The sequence below is a fragment of the Macrosteles quadrilineatus genome, unplaced genomic scaffold (assembly GCF_028750875.1).
Source record: "Macrosteles quadrilineatus isolate MER2022 unplaced genomic scaffold, UCM_ALF_1.0 Scaffold_1__1_contigs__length_201487025, whole genome shotgun sequence".
NCBI lineage: Eukaryota > Metazoa > Arthropoda > Insecta > Hemiptera > Cicadellidae > Macrosteles > Macrosteles quadrilineatus.
In genome coordinates, this window is record NW_026542594.1 from 77,096,786 (window position 1) to 77,114,396 (window position 17,611).

Genomic DNA, 17,611 nt, shown 5'->3' on the forward strand with positions numbered 1-17,611 from the left:
CATGGCAGGTTAAAGGAAATAACCTCTACAAATACATTAGGCCAAGACAACCAGAAATTGATCGCCGCTTTGAGTGGAAACTTGTTGTTCCAAAGGATTCTCGACATGAAGTGTATCGAGAATGTCATGATGACCAATGTGCAGGCCACCTTGGGTTCTATAAAACATATAATCGTGCATCACAATTGTATTATTGGCCTAAGATGAAAGCTGACGTGGCATCGTATGTGAGGAACTGCCTTACATGTCAAGTCTCAAAACCTGAACAGAAGAAACCTGTAGGACTTATGGGGAACCCCCGTCTCCCCTCATCACCATTTGAAATCCTATCTGCAGATGTCATCGGACCACTTCCACGTACGTCAAGAGGATTCAAGTACATTTTAGTTGTGACCGATCTGTTTTCTAAGTTTACACTACTCTTTCCATTAAGATCTCTATCATCAAAATTAATCGCCCAGCATCTGGAAGAAGGAGTTTTTCTAATATTTGGAATACCCCGTGCTCTTATTTCAGACAACGGACCTGAGTTTATAGGAGCATCAACAAGAAACCTTTGTGCTTCTTACCAGGTTAAAATGTTCTTCAATGCTAGGAGACACGCTCAAGCGAACCCGACTGAAAGGTACAACAGGACATTAATCACAATGATCCGTTCTTATGTTGGAGATTTTCACAAGAAATGGGATGATTGTCTTCCAAAACTTGCATTTGCCCTTCGCACTGCTAAAAGTGAAGTCACAGGATACACTCCAGCCAGTCTAGTTTTTGGACGAGAAATAACGCAGCCACTAGAAGAAAATTTAGAATCTGCAAACCCAGAGACACTTCAAGATCAGAGCCGTCTTAGAGAACTAAAGAACGTCCATGAAAAAGTTAAACAGAGATTAGCCATGGCTTATGTGAGGAGTGCCCGCCAATACAACCTGAGGAGACGACACATGGAGTTTCAGGAAGGAGACGTCGTTTGGAAAAGAAAATTTACCCAGTCAAACAAAGAAAAGGAGATCATTGAAAAATTTGCTCCTAGATATTGCGGACCTTATGTAATCAACCGGAAAATATCACCTCTGATTTATGAACTAGCCGACACAAATGGGCAGAATATTGGAAGATGGCACATCGAAGACTTGAGACCCTACGTTAGCACCGATAGACTACCTGACGAACCCTAGACATGAAGATCACCATAGAGAGGCGCCTTCGTCTTTTAAGGAAGGGTGGGATTGTGACATTTTATTTTATTGGAAGAAAATACAAAAAAAAAATATATAAACAAGAAAAATTCAAAAATATATTTATTTAGCTACGTATTATTTGTAGAGAAATTTAAGGTAGCTTGAATTTAGGAAAATATGTTGGAAACAGGAAAGATAGACAAAGAGACCTTGGATTTCAGGTGCATTCCTTATCTCTTTCATGTCCGATCAGCTACAATACCTCTCCCCTTTCCCCTCCCCCCAAACCCCTTCTGTACTCTTCCATTCTGTGTCTAGTTCTAACTCTGAATTCTGAGTAGCAGGATATTTACTTGTTGGATCATAGTTTTACTTGCCCGTTGTGGGGATTTATGTCCAATAATTATTGAAGATTTGTTATTTAGTCAGTATTAGTTCACATATTTTGGTTCGGAGTACAGTGCAGTTAAATTTGTCTATTAATATTATAATTGACAAAATCTGAGTTTTGTTACAATCATTTTCATACAGGATCATCTTAACTTACTGAATAACACAAAAAAATATTGCAGAAGCCTTAGGGCTTCTTATGTACAGTATAGCCTACAAAGGATCTCATGTCTCGCTCTATTCATGTAAATGAAGCTGAAATGCACTAATACGAGTTGGATTCAATAATTATAACCCAAACTGGTAACGAGTTAACCCAAGGACTTCCTAGATCATCAAACCAAGGTAGACAGACTTATACTTTTATTTATTGCTGTGCGATCTCACTTCAGCGTCCCTGCATAGTGCCACAGACTATTGGATTTTGTGGAGTAAATTGTGTAAATAGGTGTCTACAGTACAGCCGGAGAACTTTTGTATATTATAAATTTTAATTAAGTTTTCTCTGTGGTAGTCGGATATAACTTTATAAATTGTTCCAAGGGTATTTTATTTAATTATTTTGTAGGGTTTATAATCTCAAACTGCATATTATACATTGTATCCAACCTAACCTTTGTTTTCTCTTACTCCCCCCCCCCTCCTCCGACCTGAACAAACCGAGGCAAGAATATTTTAAGATAACTGAATTTAGGTCTGTAACAATAAAAATTAAAACTGAATTTAGGTCTGTAACATGTAACATTGTCTACAATGTGTAATTTTATGTTTGTCACATAATGTCAAGATGATCTGCATAATGCACCCTTTAATGTAGCCACGCAGTTTGTATTCACTTAACATTTAGATTTAAATTCTATATAAGTTAGTAAAAACCATTAAAACGATTAATCAGAGAGCTATTACTCTTTAACACAAGCTTTAAATATTCAATAAAAAAATCACAACAATACATGCATTTTGTGAATGAATCATGTACATGAATAATGTACATTATGAATCATGAACATTTAAATAATAACTCAATCTTAGCAATGAAAACAACAACTGCAAAGAGTATAAAACATTTAGCAGCTGTTACAAATTCCTGTATTAGCAAACTGACAACTTCTAACACAACTTTAATTTTCCTTTCAGAATTGAAGGAAAATATGGGATAAATTTGTAATTTGAATTAGACTTTATTGATCACTACTCTGAATTATACCAAAACCACTATAATTGGTAAATGCAAAAACATTTTATTTAAGGATATTTCTACTAGCTTATACAAAATTTCATATATAAGAAGCAGTTTTTCATATTAGACTTTACTGAATACTGAACTTCATTCAAATATAGCATCTCGACATTTCTCGGTTTAGGTACTGTACAGTACATGTTTGCAGCAAAAGGCTATATAAATCAACAGATGTGTTTTAATAGCGTCAGTTATTAAAGGCGATTCCACTATAGTGAAATAAAGTTAGGAATGATAATCAAAAAGAATCAATAGTTTCAAAAAGACTATAAAAATCTTCTAAAAACTATGATACATTTTGAAGTCTAAAGAAATATTGGAAGTTTGCTTTTCCATTACTCCGTGTATATAATGAGTTAATAATTAGTTGTGAGAAACAGCATAACGACATGTTAGTAAAGTACAATTGCAGCATGGATTTACATGCCCATTACTGTACGGTTGCAGACAGTGAGAGTGTGGTGTCTGTCGTAGACTCTGTCGACGTCGAAGGACAGATAGGGGTGATCATGCTGCAGAGGAGGCTCGTACCAGGGGGCGAGGGGGCGGGACCGCTGCAGAGCGAGGGAGGTCACGTCGGTCCAGGGGAACTGGTCCCTCATGTAAGTAGCGTTGCACCAGGGACCGTACACACCGCAGGAAACACTAACCGTAAAGTGAGGAGATAGCTTACCACAGCGCAGCCCCTCCGATATCACTTCTCCGTACCTAGTCACACGCAAGAGAAAAGTTATTGTAGTAACGTACTTATAGTCAATTATGGCAAATTTATAATCTAACTATGCACATACTTCTGATGGAGATCATTTCAGGGATATTTCCCTCAGTAGCCAGTTAAAGTTACGCAGATTAACACAGAAATAAAAACTAATGCAGCAACTTTAGGCATCAGTAAAAAGAATGCAAACGAAGGCATGCACATACACTTGTAGTACGATTTCAGTAAAATGTATGTTGACAAAACACTGGGACAATATTTCCAACAATAGAGGCTGTAGCTGTTAAAGGGGCCTAAGTCGAGATGGGCCCTTATAAATGAGATTCGCTATTTTACTTCCTTCTTCCTTCCTTATCTCAAAACATCAGTTTTCGAGATAGGCCCGTTTAGCAGCTACAGCCTCAATTGTCATCCTCTGTGCTGGTACACTCGTCCTAACTATACCCTGAAACATTAGTTTACTCGTCCTACGTATATAGATTCTCTAACATTTAAATTATACCTCAGGGCAACCGTTTGAGGTATTCTGTAAGCAGGCTGGCTGGGGTCCCAGGTGAACCTTGTGATGAGCACATTCTGTAGCTTCAAAACTCCACCGCTCTCACATTGATACCATCGACCTACTACAACATGTATGTGTATGTACGTGTAAGGTTTGGTACACTAGTTCTTCTAACATACATTTACCTCAGTGCGACCTCGTGAGGTATTCTGTAAGCAGGCTGGCTGGGGTCCCAGGTGAACCTTGTGACGAGCATCTGTAGTTTCAACACTCCACCGCCCTCACATTGGTACCCTCGACCTACTACAACATGTATGTGTATGTACGTGTAAGGTTTGGTACACTAGTTCTTCTAACATACATTTACCTCAGTGCGACCTCGTGAGGTATTCTGTAAGCAGGCTGGCTGGGGTCCCAGGTGAACCTTGTGACGAGCATCTGTAGTTTCAACACTCCACCGCCCTCACATTGGTACCCTCGTCCCACGTACACCAACTCCTCGTCACCCAGGATGAAGTTGTACTGGCCGCCTTGGAGCTCTGCCCAAGCAACACAAGACTTGGGGGAGTCACAGTGTACTAGCAGGTCAAAACTTAGATCCACAATCACCTATGAAATGTCTTGAGATTTACTTTCTATCTTGTAAACAGTTGTAATTTTACTGTTAGATACTCCAGCAGTCCAGAAAATACATCCACACTTTAAAAAAATCTACTATTAACACGGTTTGATTCCATTTGAGACAGTTGATCTAGTTTTAATACCGTTTACGATCTTAATTTCTGAATTCAATCTCTTTACATCTGGGTCTCAATAAAACTAGTACACCCTGTATGTGTCAAGGTTTGACATTTGCCGATACACTCAACATACAAGCTTATAAAGCGTGTAGTTCATGCCTTACAACTGAGTTGTGTTGTGTAATTGGAGTGTATTTGTATGGTTGTATGACTGCAGCTAATCTGAAATTCAAATTTCAGAGTGGATACTTATAACCAACAATGTTTTAGCATTCCTCTATGTATCATTCCTGGTATTTTTGTTCTATTTAAAATTTACTTTTAATTTGTTTCATGATTACTACACTAGTGTGTGCTTGCGTTAGAGGTACGTCACCTTGTCCACAGGCTTGTATGGCTCACACCAGCTGAGTTCCTGGTCCTCGCCAACTGCCGAGTCCACGCAGTTCCAAGCGTTCACTATGAGGATCACCGATGTGAAGGTGATGACGCAGAAAACATCACAAACAGCTATGAACACTTTCAAATGGTTCTTCAACACGTCACTTACAAATAGTTTGAATGTGTTCAGCTGGTCGCGATGGTGATGGTGGTCCGACTCCAGTAGGCTCTGCTGGTCGTCAGCTCCCAGCAGCGACATGTGAGACTGTGTCATGACTGGGGCTTGAGAGGCGGACTACATCTGTTGAGCCACTCACGTCTGAATTGGATAATCGCAGCGCTTTGTTGACCGGTTCACTCTGGCACTCGTCGTTAGTTTGTTACAGTATATTGTAAGCCCCACATAGGTGGTAGGAGTCGTTATGCTTATTTGTAGTGAACAATCTAGGAAAAACCCCCAACGGATTGTTGGTTTACATATCGTAAAGTTCTAGATTTGACTATAAATAGAACTAGGCCTTACATTCCCATTTTTAAGTTGTAGCTGGTTTTAGCGAATTTCCCATATAGGGAATAAGCTATTACCGTAGTACTCATGGTAAGACCTGGACGCGGGACCGATTTTTTTTTCGTTTTAAGGTCCCTAGAGGCCAAAAACACCATCCGTTCAAATTCATATATATATATACCGTATATATATTTATATATTTATATATTTATATATATATACATATATATGTGTCCGTCAGCACGATAACTCGAGCAAAAATGATCCGATTTTGATGAAATTTGGCACAAACGTGTAAACCTACGTTTATTCGAACGAGTTCGCGATCCAGCATGATCGGACCATGGGAACGGGTGTTTACGGGGGGTTTTATGGGGTAAAAATAGGTTTTTCCCATTTTTTACCCAAAAAACATAAAATTAAGCAATTTATTTCCAAACCATTTTGTAGAGCTTAAAAAAACAAATAATTTAGTATATTGAAGCGTTATTATGCGCCTAATGGTTACGGAGAAAATTCCAAAAAATTGAAAATTGAAAATTCCCATGTTATTCTTATGGAGGATAAGTAAACTGTTGTAGTTTGCTTGTTTATGAAAATATTTTGATCAAATTTGGAAAATGTTTTTATTTCTTACTAACTATTAACATTTTACAAAAAAAAAAAAACAGTTTTACCCTCCCTGATGCAGCAAACCTAAGTACTTAGGGGGGGTTTATTGGGTAAAAATAGGTTTTTCCCATTTTTTACCCAAAAAACATAAAATTAAGCAATTTATTTCCAAACCATTTTGTAGAGCTTAAAAACACAAATAATTTAGTATATTGAAGCATTATTATGCGCCTAATGGTTACGGAGAAAATTCAAAAAAATCGAAAATTTAAAATTCCCATGTTATTCTTATGGAGGATAAGTAAACTGTTGTAGTTTGCTTGTTTATAAAAATATTTTGATCAAATTTGGAAAAATTTTTTATTTCTTACTAACTATTAACATTTTACAAAAAAAACAGTTTTACCCTCCCTGATGCAGCAAACCTAAGTACTTGTTAAACTAATTATATTTAAATCGGGAATAAATGTTATATTTTTAAGTAGACATTTCAGTGTAAATCCAATCAGTCAAATGGAAATTCGCTTAGTCTGCAGGTTTGCTGCGGCGGGGGTATTTGAATTATTCATTGGAATTAGATTACTCTTTCCTTTCGAATATACCAATTTGTTAGGTAAGACAAACTGAAAACCCAACCTATTGCAAAGCACTTTAACATAGTTAACATAGTAATACTGAGTGAGGAAACAGACTCATTTAACCAAGTTCTTATTGGACAGGAAATCGGTTACATCTTGTCTTAAGAGGTTGAATGTACTTCAGAATTCAAAGGTCAATAATTTTAATCCAAAATACAAAATGAAAAATGTGTAGAATTGTTTGATTTTAAATAGTTTTTAAATGAAAAGATGGGACGGAAACTCTTCATGTTTAACGGAATAACTGGAACGTTATAGGCTTACTATCTTAAATTATATGGTTTCAGATTTAGCTTGAATTTCTATAACCTTAGTAAAGTTCAATGTTGATTTAATTAAACAAAAGTTTTCATGGGCGTCTCATGTAACACCCTAATTCATTATTCTCGCTTAGTGTTGTTTTGTTTTGTTATGTGCATTGAATTAAGCATACACAAACTACATGAATTAAAAATACTGTACAACGCATTGTACAATGTACATCTCCACATTGGAATCTTGTATCGTATTAACTAGTGTCATATAACTTAATATTATATTTTTTTATTTAAACATTGTGCATTTTAGAAACAGTATCTCTAAACTTATACTATTAAAATATTTGTTTGTAGGAAAATCTCAAGCCAGTGCTATATAAATAAAAAGAATTTCAAAGTCTTTCATTTCAAAGTGATTAAAATAATACTCGTAGTTAGTAAAATATAGCAAGAATACATCTGTAAATAGTAAAAATGAATATTTTATAGTAACATATTTAAAATGGGAAAATTCGATGTCAAGATGTCTCTTCATATTTATGAAACGAGTGCTTCAGGGAACTCATTCAATAGCTATTTCATCTTATCGTTTGCTGCAAGGTGGTAGTATAAACGAATGATCTCGTAACGGTTCCTTGGTTGAATAATTTATATTCTTTTGCGACAGGCAATTCTTGTTCAACAGGTATGATGAAAAATGTAAATGACAATTTCTAGGGTTTTAACAAATGCTAGGTTTATAACTTAGGATTTGGCGTACCGGTATTGACTTACAAAACTAACAATTGCTACAACTAACTTGAACATTTGCATTAAATTTAATTAAAACATTTTTACAACAACGCATACAGAATTTTATATTTTCACATATAAAAACATTTACAGTTTTTTTTATTAATAGAGCTATAATTTGTATCGTATGTTTCATTGTACTCTATAATATTGAACAATAATTATTGTAAACATATGATCTTTTATTCTCCTAACAACACACTAAATACACCACCCCAGTGAAAATAGAGAGCCTAAATGTATGTACTGTACTTTAAAATAAAATATTGACTTAGCTATGCTCAATATGAAATTATGAACTGAGCATTTAAACTAATGTAGCTTACGTTATAGATTTAAATAAACATTTACTGTACTTATGTTTCTATGGTACACCAGCTTTTCAGTACAAAATTTATCATTATTTAATTTGAGGTGCCTATGATTATTTCAAAAGTAATCGTATTGATTGACGAAATAAATTCAAGTCTTGCTTCGTTAAGAAACCATATACAGGGTGACAAAAAAGTCTGGAAACGGCTTGATATCTTTTTAACAAAATTCGTTAGAAAATCCAAATTTTTCACATAAACTTATATGTATAAAAACTACTTTTTCCAAGAATTATCATTTTTTTACCTCTACCAGGGGACGAACTATGAGGAGTAGGTACATAATCTTTAATGTAAGCATAGGTTGATATGTACATCATTTTAAAGGTCTGGTCAAGTGGAGTTCATTGCCGGAAACCGCATCAAAAAAGGTTCATCCGTTACAAAATGTCGGCTGTCCAAAGTTCTTGCGGAATATACCTGCAGCGACCTTAGTATTGGTAAATACTCATATTCAACATTAGCCGGGAAATCTGAAACCCGTTTAAATTTGTTTTGAAGATTGAATAATATTAGTCTATGATCTAGTTGACTTTAAAATACAGTTTCAGCTCTCAAGCTTATGTTTAATACGAGTATTTACTAATAGTAAGGCCTGTGCAGGTATATTCAACAAGAACTTTGGACAGCCGCCATTTTGTAACGGATGAACCTTTTTTAACGCGGTTTCCGGCAATGAACTCCACTTGACCAGACCTTTAAAATGATGTGCATATCAACCTATGCTTACATTAAAGATTATGTACCTACTCCTCATGGGCCGTCCCCTGGTAGAGGTAAAAAAATGATAATTCTTGGAAAAAGTAGTTTTTATACATGTAAGTTGATGTGAAAGGTTTGAATTTGCTAATGGATTTAGCTAAAAAGATATTAAACCGTTTCCAGACTTTTTTGTCACCCTGTATATTATTATTTATTTGACTTACTAAACTTGTCACATTAAACTTATATTCGTTAAAAGCTGAAAAATAAGTTTTGTCTTATACACAAAGACTTTAACTACATTAGAAAAATACGTGTGTGTTAACATGTTTCTTCTACCAGAATTTATCTACTTAGATTACTGATCTTAAGAATCAATTCGTAAAACTTTCTACTGCAATATAGATATAAATCTAATGTAAAATCATTAATGATAGTAAATTACCTACCTCAGTATTGACATCAATAATATAAACTAATTGAGTCAAATGTCCACGATGTTTATGATAAATTCCATAGAGAAAAACCTATAATGTTGAGAGCCAGCTGCCAGCTGTGTTACACATAACGAGATCACGCCAGGTTAGGCGCAACACGTCACTTATTTGCACACATGTGACTGACGAAGGTTTATTTCAACACTGTCGTTGTGTTGGGATTAACTCCGTTTCAGCATAAAAATATATTACAGCAAATTTAAAGAGAGTGTAAGCTGCGTGAAGAATACATTTTCGGTGTAACATTACAAATGTAGGCTATATCATTTCCATTTTAAGGTAATATTTTTCAATGGATTCTTTAGTTAAACATTCGAAATTTATATAAAACCTAAATGAAAAAAATCAATTCTTACTGTATTTTCAAATAGAAAATATTCTATATTCAGAATAGAATCAGTTTTTGTAGGATCGAGGTAGCAATCTAACAACGAGATATTAGTAGCTTTTAAACACTTCTATAGAATTGAATATGGAATCAGTTTTGTGTAGGATCGAGGTAGCAATCTAACAACGAGATATTAGTAGCTTTTAAACACTTCTATAGAATTGAATATGGAATCAGTTTTGTGTAGGATCGAGGTAGCAATCTAACAATTAGATATTAGTAGCTTTTAAACGCTTCTATAGAATTGAATATGGAATCAGTTTTGTGTAGGATCGAGGTAGCAATCTAACAATGAGATATTAGCAGCTTTTAAACACTTCTATACAATTGAATATGGAATCAGTTTTGTGTAGGATCGAGGTAGCAATCTAACAATAAGATATTAGCAGCTTTTAAACACTTCCATAGAATTGAATATAGACTCAGTTTTGTGTAGGATCGAGGTAGCAATCTAACAATTAGATATTAGTAGCTTTTAAACGCTTCTATAGAATTGAATATGGAATCAGTTTTGTGTAGGATCGAGGTAGCAATCTAACAATGAGATATTAGCAGCTTTTAAACACTTCTATAGAATTGAATATGGAATCAGTTTTGTGTAGGATCGAGGTAGCAATCTAACAATGAGATATTAGCAGCTTTTAAACACTTCTATAGAGTTGAATATGGAATCAGTTTTGTGTAGGATCGAGATAGCAATCTAACAATGATATATTATTAGCTTTTAAACACTTCTATAGAATTGAATATGGAATCAGTTTTGTGTAGGATCGAGGTAGCAATCTAACAATGAGATATTAGCAGCTTTTAAACGCTTCTATAGAATTGAATATGGTATCAGTTTTGTGTAGGATCGAGGTAGCAATCTAACAATAAGATATTAGCAGCTTTTAAACACTTCCATAGAATTGAATATAGACTCAGTTTTGTGTAGGATCGAGGTAGCAATCTAACAATTAGATATTAGTACAGTAGCTTTTAAACGCTTCTATAGAATTGAATATGGAATCAGTTTTGTGTAGGATCGAGGTAGCAATCTAACAATGAGATATTAGCAGCTTTTAAACACTTCTATAGAATTGAATATGGAATCAGTTTTGTGTAGGATCGAGGAGCAATCTAACAATGAGATATTAGTAGCTTTTAAACGCTTCTATATAATTGAATATGGAATCAGTTTTGTGTAGGATCGAGGTAGCAATCTAACAATGAGATATTAGCAGCTTTTAGCGAATTTCCCATATAGGGATTAAGCTATTACCGTAGTACTCATGGTAAGACCTGGACGCGGGACCGATTTTTTTTTCGTTTTGAGGTCCCTAGAGGCTAAAAACACCATCCGTTCAAATTCATAAATATATATATATATAAATAAATATATATATATATATATATATATATATATATGTCCGTCAGCACGATAACTCGAGCAAAAATGATCCGATTTTGATGAAATTTGGTACAAACGTGTAAACCTACGTCTATTCAAACGAGTTCGCGATCCAGCATGATCGGACCATGGGAACGGGGGTTTACGGGGGGTTTCATGGGGTAAAAATAGGTTTTTCCCATTTTTGACCCAAAAAACATAAAATTTAGCAATTTCTTTCTAAACCATTTTGTAGAGTTTTAAAAAACAAATAATTTAGTATATTGAAGCGTTATTATGCACCTAATGGTTACGGAGAAAATTCCAAAAAATTGTAAATTTAAAATTCCCATGTTATTCTTATGGAGAATAAGTAAACTGTTGTAGTTTGCTTGTTTATGAACATATTTTGATCAAATTTAGAAAATGTTTTTATTTCTTACTAACTATTCACATCTTATAAAAAAAAACAGTTTTACCCTCCCTGATGCAGCAAACAGTTAGACGTCTTGTTAAACTAATTCTATTTAAATCGAGAATAAATGTTATATTTTTAAGTAGACATTTCAGTGTAAATCCAATCAGTCAAATGGAAATTCGCTTAGTCTGCAGGTTTGCTGCGGCAGGGGTATTAAACACTTCTATAGAATTAATTATGGAATCAGTTTTGTGTAGGATCGAGGTAGCAATCTAACAATGAGATATTAGCAGCTTTTAAACACCTCTATAGAATTTAATATGGAATCAGTTTTGTGTAGGATCGAGGTAGCAATCTAACAATGAGATATTAGTAGCTTTTAAACGCTTCTACAGAATTGAATATGGAATCAGTTTTGTGTAGGATCGAGGTATCAATCTAACAATGAGATATTAGCAGCTTTTAAATACTTCTATAGAATTGAATATGGAATCAGTTTTGTGTAGGATCGAGGTAGCAATCTAACAATGAGATATTAGCAGCTTTTAAACACTTCCATAGAATTGAATATAGACTCAGTTTTGTGTAGGATCGAGGTAGCAATCTAACAATTAGATATTAGCAGCTTATAAACACATCCATAGCATTATCATAACTGTTTAGTGCGCACACTGTGAGATCCTTGATTTATAAAATAACGGATGTGTTCTAAGACTACGGTAATGATTTATGTAATATAAAACGAGAATACCTGTACGCACATTAGGCATTTTAATTAGGTTCGATTCAGAGGCAAAACTAATACTGCAATATCCTCTTAGTAGTTTTTACTTTTTAAAGATTAAGTTTATTTGAGACAGTTACAATGTGAATTAAGCTACTAATTTAAATAAAATTAAACTAATTAATTCTTCAAATTATTTCTTCACATAACCTTAAATATGTAATTGTGTTGACTATCAGTGTGCATTATCATTCTGGTGAATAGTGGTAATAGGGTATTGTGTGGTGAAACATAGCGTTCGTACCACGGGCCGAAATCGTTTTGCAGCTCTCGATCGGTTTAAGTAGTTCTCGACTTCCTATCGAACTGAAAAACTATCTCGAGCTGGCAAAACCTCATTTTCGGCCCTATGTACGAAACAATGTTTTGTCTCCTGTTTACTTTTGACTGTGGTTAAACATTAACTGAAACAGCTGAAAATACCAACTGTTATGGTCAGCTATTCGCATTTAAAGTGACAATAACATCTTGAAGAAAGTTGGTAAGCGTAACTGGATCTTTGAAAGAAAACTGTAAAGCATTAACATTCTAGGGCGGTGAAGACCTAAAGGAATTAGCTTTACAATGACACCTCAATGGTAAAAATCATATAAGTAGGAAGGCTAACAAAGGAATGTTTCAGAGAAAACCCTTATTGTATTAAGTACATCGATGGGTAGATAGATAGTTTAATATAGTAATACTATCATTGTACTGTATCGTCTTTGTTCAGAAATGTAAGAACATACATTCAGAGTTGAAGCTCAGTACATATTTACGTAAACAGCAACAAGGTTTCTTACATTCAAGTAACCGCAGCCTTTTCATACGTACCAAATGTGGCTACAGAGCCTTCTGTTTAGGTAATCAAAGTTTACTGCCTCCCTCTCTGTAGCATCAAGGCGCAACCAATGCCTGACTTAAATATTGAATCGATAACCTAGGGTTTTGGCGTATTCCATTTTTTATTTATTCATCTAATTATATGTGTTTATCATTACCAGTGAGATTTATTAAAGTAATTTTTTGGTAAGGAAACAGCCCAAACCCTAGTCTTACACTATTTAACTTCTATTTTTTTTTTTTTTTTTTTTTTTTTTTTGAGGTTGGTTAAGAGGTTGGCGGCCTTTTAGACATATATTCTTTTAGACATCATAATTAACTAACGCCTTGATGACAAAAGGCATCTGGGTCTAGCGATGATCTCGCTTGGGATCAAAACAAGATACAGCTGTAACCACCTAAAAATTTTAAGAGGAACACTATAAGGTCGCCCGTAATGACGTCATCAATATGGCGCTCGGAAGAGGATGCTGGGTCGCTATGAATTGGTCATTATACCAGGATGCCTGAACTGATTTTAATGAAATTTGGCATACAAGGGCTTGAATACTATATCTAATCCCAGTTTGTCAATGGTCGAGTTTGATTAGGTCATTTCAAAATGGCGGCCGATAATAATTAAAATAATTAAAAATTGTTTAATGTTTTGTTATTTCAACTCTCTCCAGAAATCTGCAGCGATATTTCATTTTCCTTGCAATCACAGGTTGTGATGCCATCTCTGCATTTCATGGAATAGGCAAAATACCCCCACCGCAGCAAACCTGCAGATTAAGTGTTTAAGTGTAAGTGTCAAGCCCTACAAATGTTAAGAGGGACTCTATAAAAATAGCACCTAGGTACCGTCTCCGTCTCAATTGATAATAATAATTATACAACCTCTTGGCTACCCTACCCAGACAATTATAAATACACGAACTTCTTATTGGATACACTATTAAGCCAGATCGATAGTGTAAAATTCGGATTGAAGTTGTTCAAAAATAAAATAATAATTTACATTAATTCATTATTTATCACTAATTTAGCCAGGCTTAATTCGTATAAATAAGTAAACGAAACTCATCATTTTGTAAAAGAAAATATATCGCTGTTGACATGGATATTGTGTGTTTCGTTTGCTGAAAAAATCGGATAAAAATATGCATAATTAGTTGTTATTATTATTAGCTGATACCTCAAAACTAAGGATTTTTATTAGTTTTTCTAGGTATGTAATTGTTGTATCGAACGTTGTAGCAAGAATCTGGTTCTAATTGCATAATATTTTATCTGTCTGTTGCTTATTTTTAAACTAAAACCAAATGGGTTAGTTATATATTATATTAATATATTAATAACCCAAACCAAAAGTCTGTAAATAAATGTTAAATAGGCCTATTTAACTTCTCTGTAAAATCTGAACTTTTAGGTTAATGGTAAGTAAATAAGTATTGTACTGATTTGTATCCATTGCAGCAGTAAAAGAAACCGCAATTAGTACACGGTACCTTTTCATCTGTTATCAAGGTAAATCAACTTCGAACCTTTGTAAAAAGTTCGAATTTTGAGCAGGTTTTAAACATTTATAAAATAAAAAGAATGCTTTAGTTAAACATGACTTCTTTTTAGTTTGATGTGAGTTTTAATGGATTTCTAACAATATTACAGTACTTAAATATGCTGTAGAAAAACAAATATTGTTATGGGAAGGGCAAGACAATCGTATGAATGCAATGAGAGCTAATCTGTGAAAGTGGAGGTTGGCGGTTGTATGACGTTGTAAGTGTTTATGCGCAGTCTGTATCCTGCATAAGTAATAAGGGATTACAAGACGGGCTATGCAATGAGAGCTAATCTGTAAAAGTGGAGGTTGGCGGTTGTATGACGTTGTAAGTATTTATGCGCAGTCTGTATCCTGCATAAGTAATAAGTGATTACAACACGGGCTATGCAATGAGAGCTAATCTGTGAAAGTGGAGATTGGCGGTTGCATGACGTTGTAAGTGTTAATGCGCAGTCTGTATCCTGCATAAGTAATAAGTGATTACAACACGGGCTATGCAATGAGAGCTAATCTGTGAAAGTGGAGATTGGCGGTTGCATGACGTTGTAAGTGTTAATGCGCAGTCTGTATCCTGCATAAGTAAAAAGTGATTGCAACACGGGCTATGCAAAGATCTCAGCAAGCCCACTAACCTCATGACTTTACTTCAAACCCGCCAAGACTTATTTTATTCAGTAAACTTTGAAACCGTTGTCTCAAAACTAATATTTTAGGGCTGCTTTATTTAGTACTAGCTGTACCCGCGGGCTTCGCCCCGTTTAACTTCATAAGTATTCGCATGGCTCATTCACGTCCTGGTTGAAGTTCGTTCGCTACGCTCACTCACCTTTAGGTTGGAGCTCGTTCGCTGCGCTCACTTGCCTTCAGGTTAGCTCGTTCGCTACGCTAACTCGCCTCTAGGTTGAAGTTCGTTCGCTACGCTCACTCACCTTTTGGTTGGAAATTAGCTGTTGTCATAAAATAAAAAAAAATAATAGTGCTGCACCCTGTTGGTAATCCTTGTAACTTTTATGCTATTGAACATCATAGAACAGAACAAACTTGTTTAATTGAAACAGCTGTTAAGATTCATTAAATTACTTTTAAATATGAAAAATCATAAGATTAACATGGGGAACTACAGAGCCACTGGGGCGGAGCCCGAAAGGGTTTTTGAGATAAGAATATGCTATAATGTTAATCGGGAATGTGAGCTATCATCATGCCAAATTTCAGCCCAATCCGTCCAGTAGTTTATGCGTGATTGAGCAACACACACACACACACACACAAACATAAACACAAACTCACAAACTTTCAGATTTATAATATTAGTAAGATATTCTGGAAAATGCACTAATATAAGTATGTAGTAACCTCTGGATCACTAAATTTAAGCTAAATGGTTGATGTTATCTCGCTTCGTCAAGCAATCGTTTGTAGTAGTGCACTACTATAGTTGCAGACTTCTGGAGTCCATCATACGTGGTGACAAAATCATCAAGTCATCTATCCTACATTTGGTTGGATTTGTCGTTATCATTGTAGAACACATACACAAACACACGGCAAAAGTACGATTAATGAATATAATACTGAAATTTTAAGAAGAATGACAATTGATGCTTCTTTGTGGCGAGTGATAGTCAACCAAAGAGCGATAATTAAATAACTCGCGGCGTACAACACGTTACGACGTCGGTGTTCGTAAGCTTTTTATAGGGTTTTTATCGTGTGGTTGTTTTGTGTGTGTGTTTGTGTGTGTTAGTGTGTGTATTGGTGTGTTTGTTTGTGTCAAGTGACGTATGTGGTGGGAGTTAAAGGCAAAGAAAAGGGTAGTTGAATACTTTTAAAAAGGTAAAAAGGTCCAGTTTTAATACAATGATAATGTAATTAATTATAACGTAACACATTGCAATATTCTTGTGTTATTATGTTTTCTAAAAGTTAACTTCTTTTATTTAATTGCCAACGTCTTATTTATTTGTAAAAAATTAATTTTCATAAATTAAATATAAAGCTAATTATGTAAGGTAGGTTAAACCGCCTTTTAAAAATCGAAATTGCTCAATAAAGTTAAAATCACTCCAAAAACTCAATTCAACCTTAAATTAGTTTTGTATGGATTGGTCATAGCTAATGAAAATATCAATGACTTATGTTTATACAAATACATAGTTTATAGGTACACAATCAGTGTTTATTTCGATAGTTTAGAACAATTAGAAGTGAAATAGGCTATATTAATAGCCATACGGTATAAATATTGTTACAAACCTGTGAGATAAAAAATAGATGATACAGTACGGTAACTTAATTTTATGCTCTTGCTTCAAAAGTAACATCCGAATAAAAAATTTTAATTACAGATACAGTATAGCAAATGCAGTAGAAGTTAAAAAACAATTATAAGCGGAGAGCAGAATCATTACAGTGGTTATATTTACCATGCAGTTGTTATGCTTAAAATCAACTAATCTTTAGCAAAATAAACACAAAGTAACGTCAGAATTACGTAAGACTCGCGTAGCGCTGATTCGGAACCTTACTTTCGACAATGTTCCGACGGACGCCGCAATGTGCGAGGACATTTTATCACAATGCTGCATTTTTAAACAAAAGAGAAGTGTTTCCCTTGCAGCGTACATTATTTTTTAACTTCCAATGTTTGTTAACTTTGGTCCTTTATACATTTCTCGCAGTATCTAGATATTCATTAAATTAGCCATACCCAGCACATAATATTAGGAATATAATATATACACATATTTTATAATTC

The 17,611-nt window shown here is 34.6% G+C and overlaps 1 protein-coding gene across 1 annotated transcript; it reads right to left on the minus strand.

Moving 5' to 3' along the window:
• Nucleotides 1–2,239: 2,239 nt before the first annotated feature.
• LOC128982677 (uncharacterized) lies at nt 2,240–5,429 on the minus strand. Its single transcript, XM_054401621.1, has 3 exons — nt 5,145–5,429; nt 4,214–4,637; nt 2,240–3,516 (listed from the first exon to the last, which is right to left on the minus strand). The coding sequence occupies exons 1-2, from the start codon at nt 5,421–5,423 to the stop codon at nt 4,392–4,394; spliced, it is 525 nt and encodes a 174-aa protein (XP_054257596.1). The 5' UTR covers nt 5,424–5,429; the 3' UTR covers nt 2,240–3,516; nt 4,214–4,391.
• Nucleotides 5,430–17,611: the final 12,182 nt, after the last annotated feature.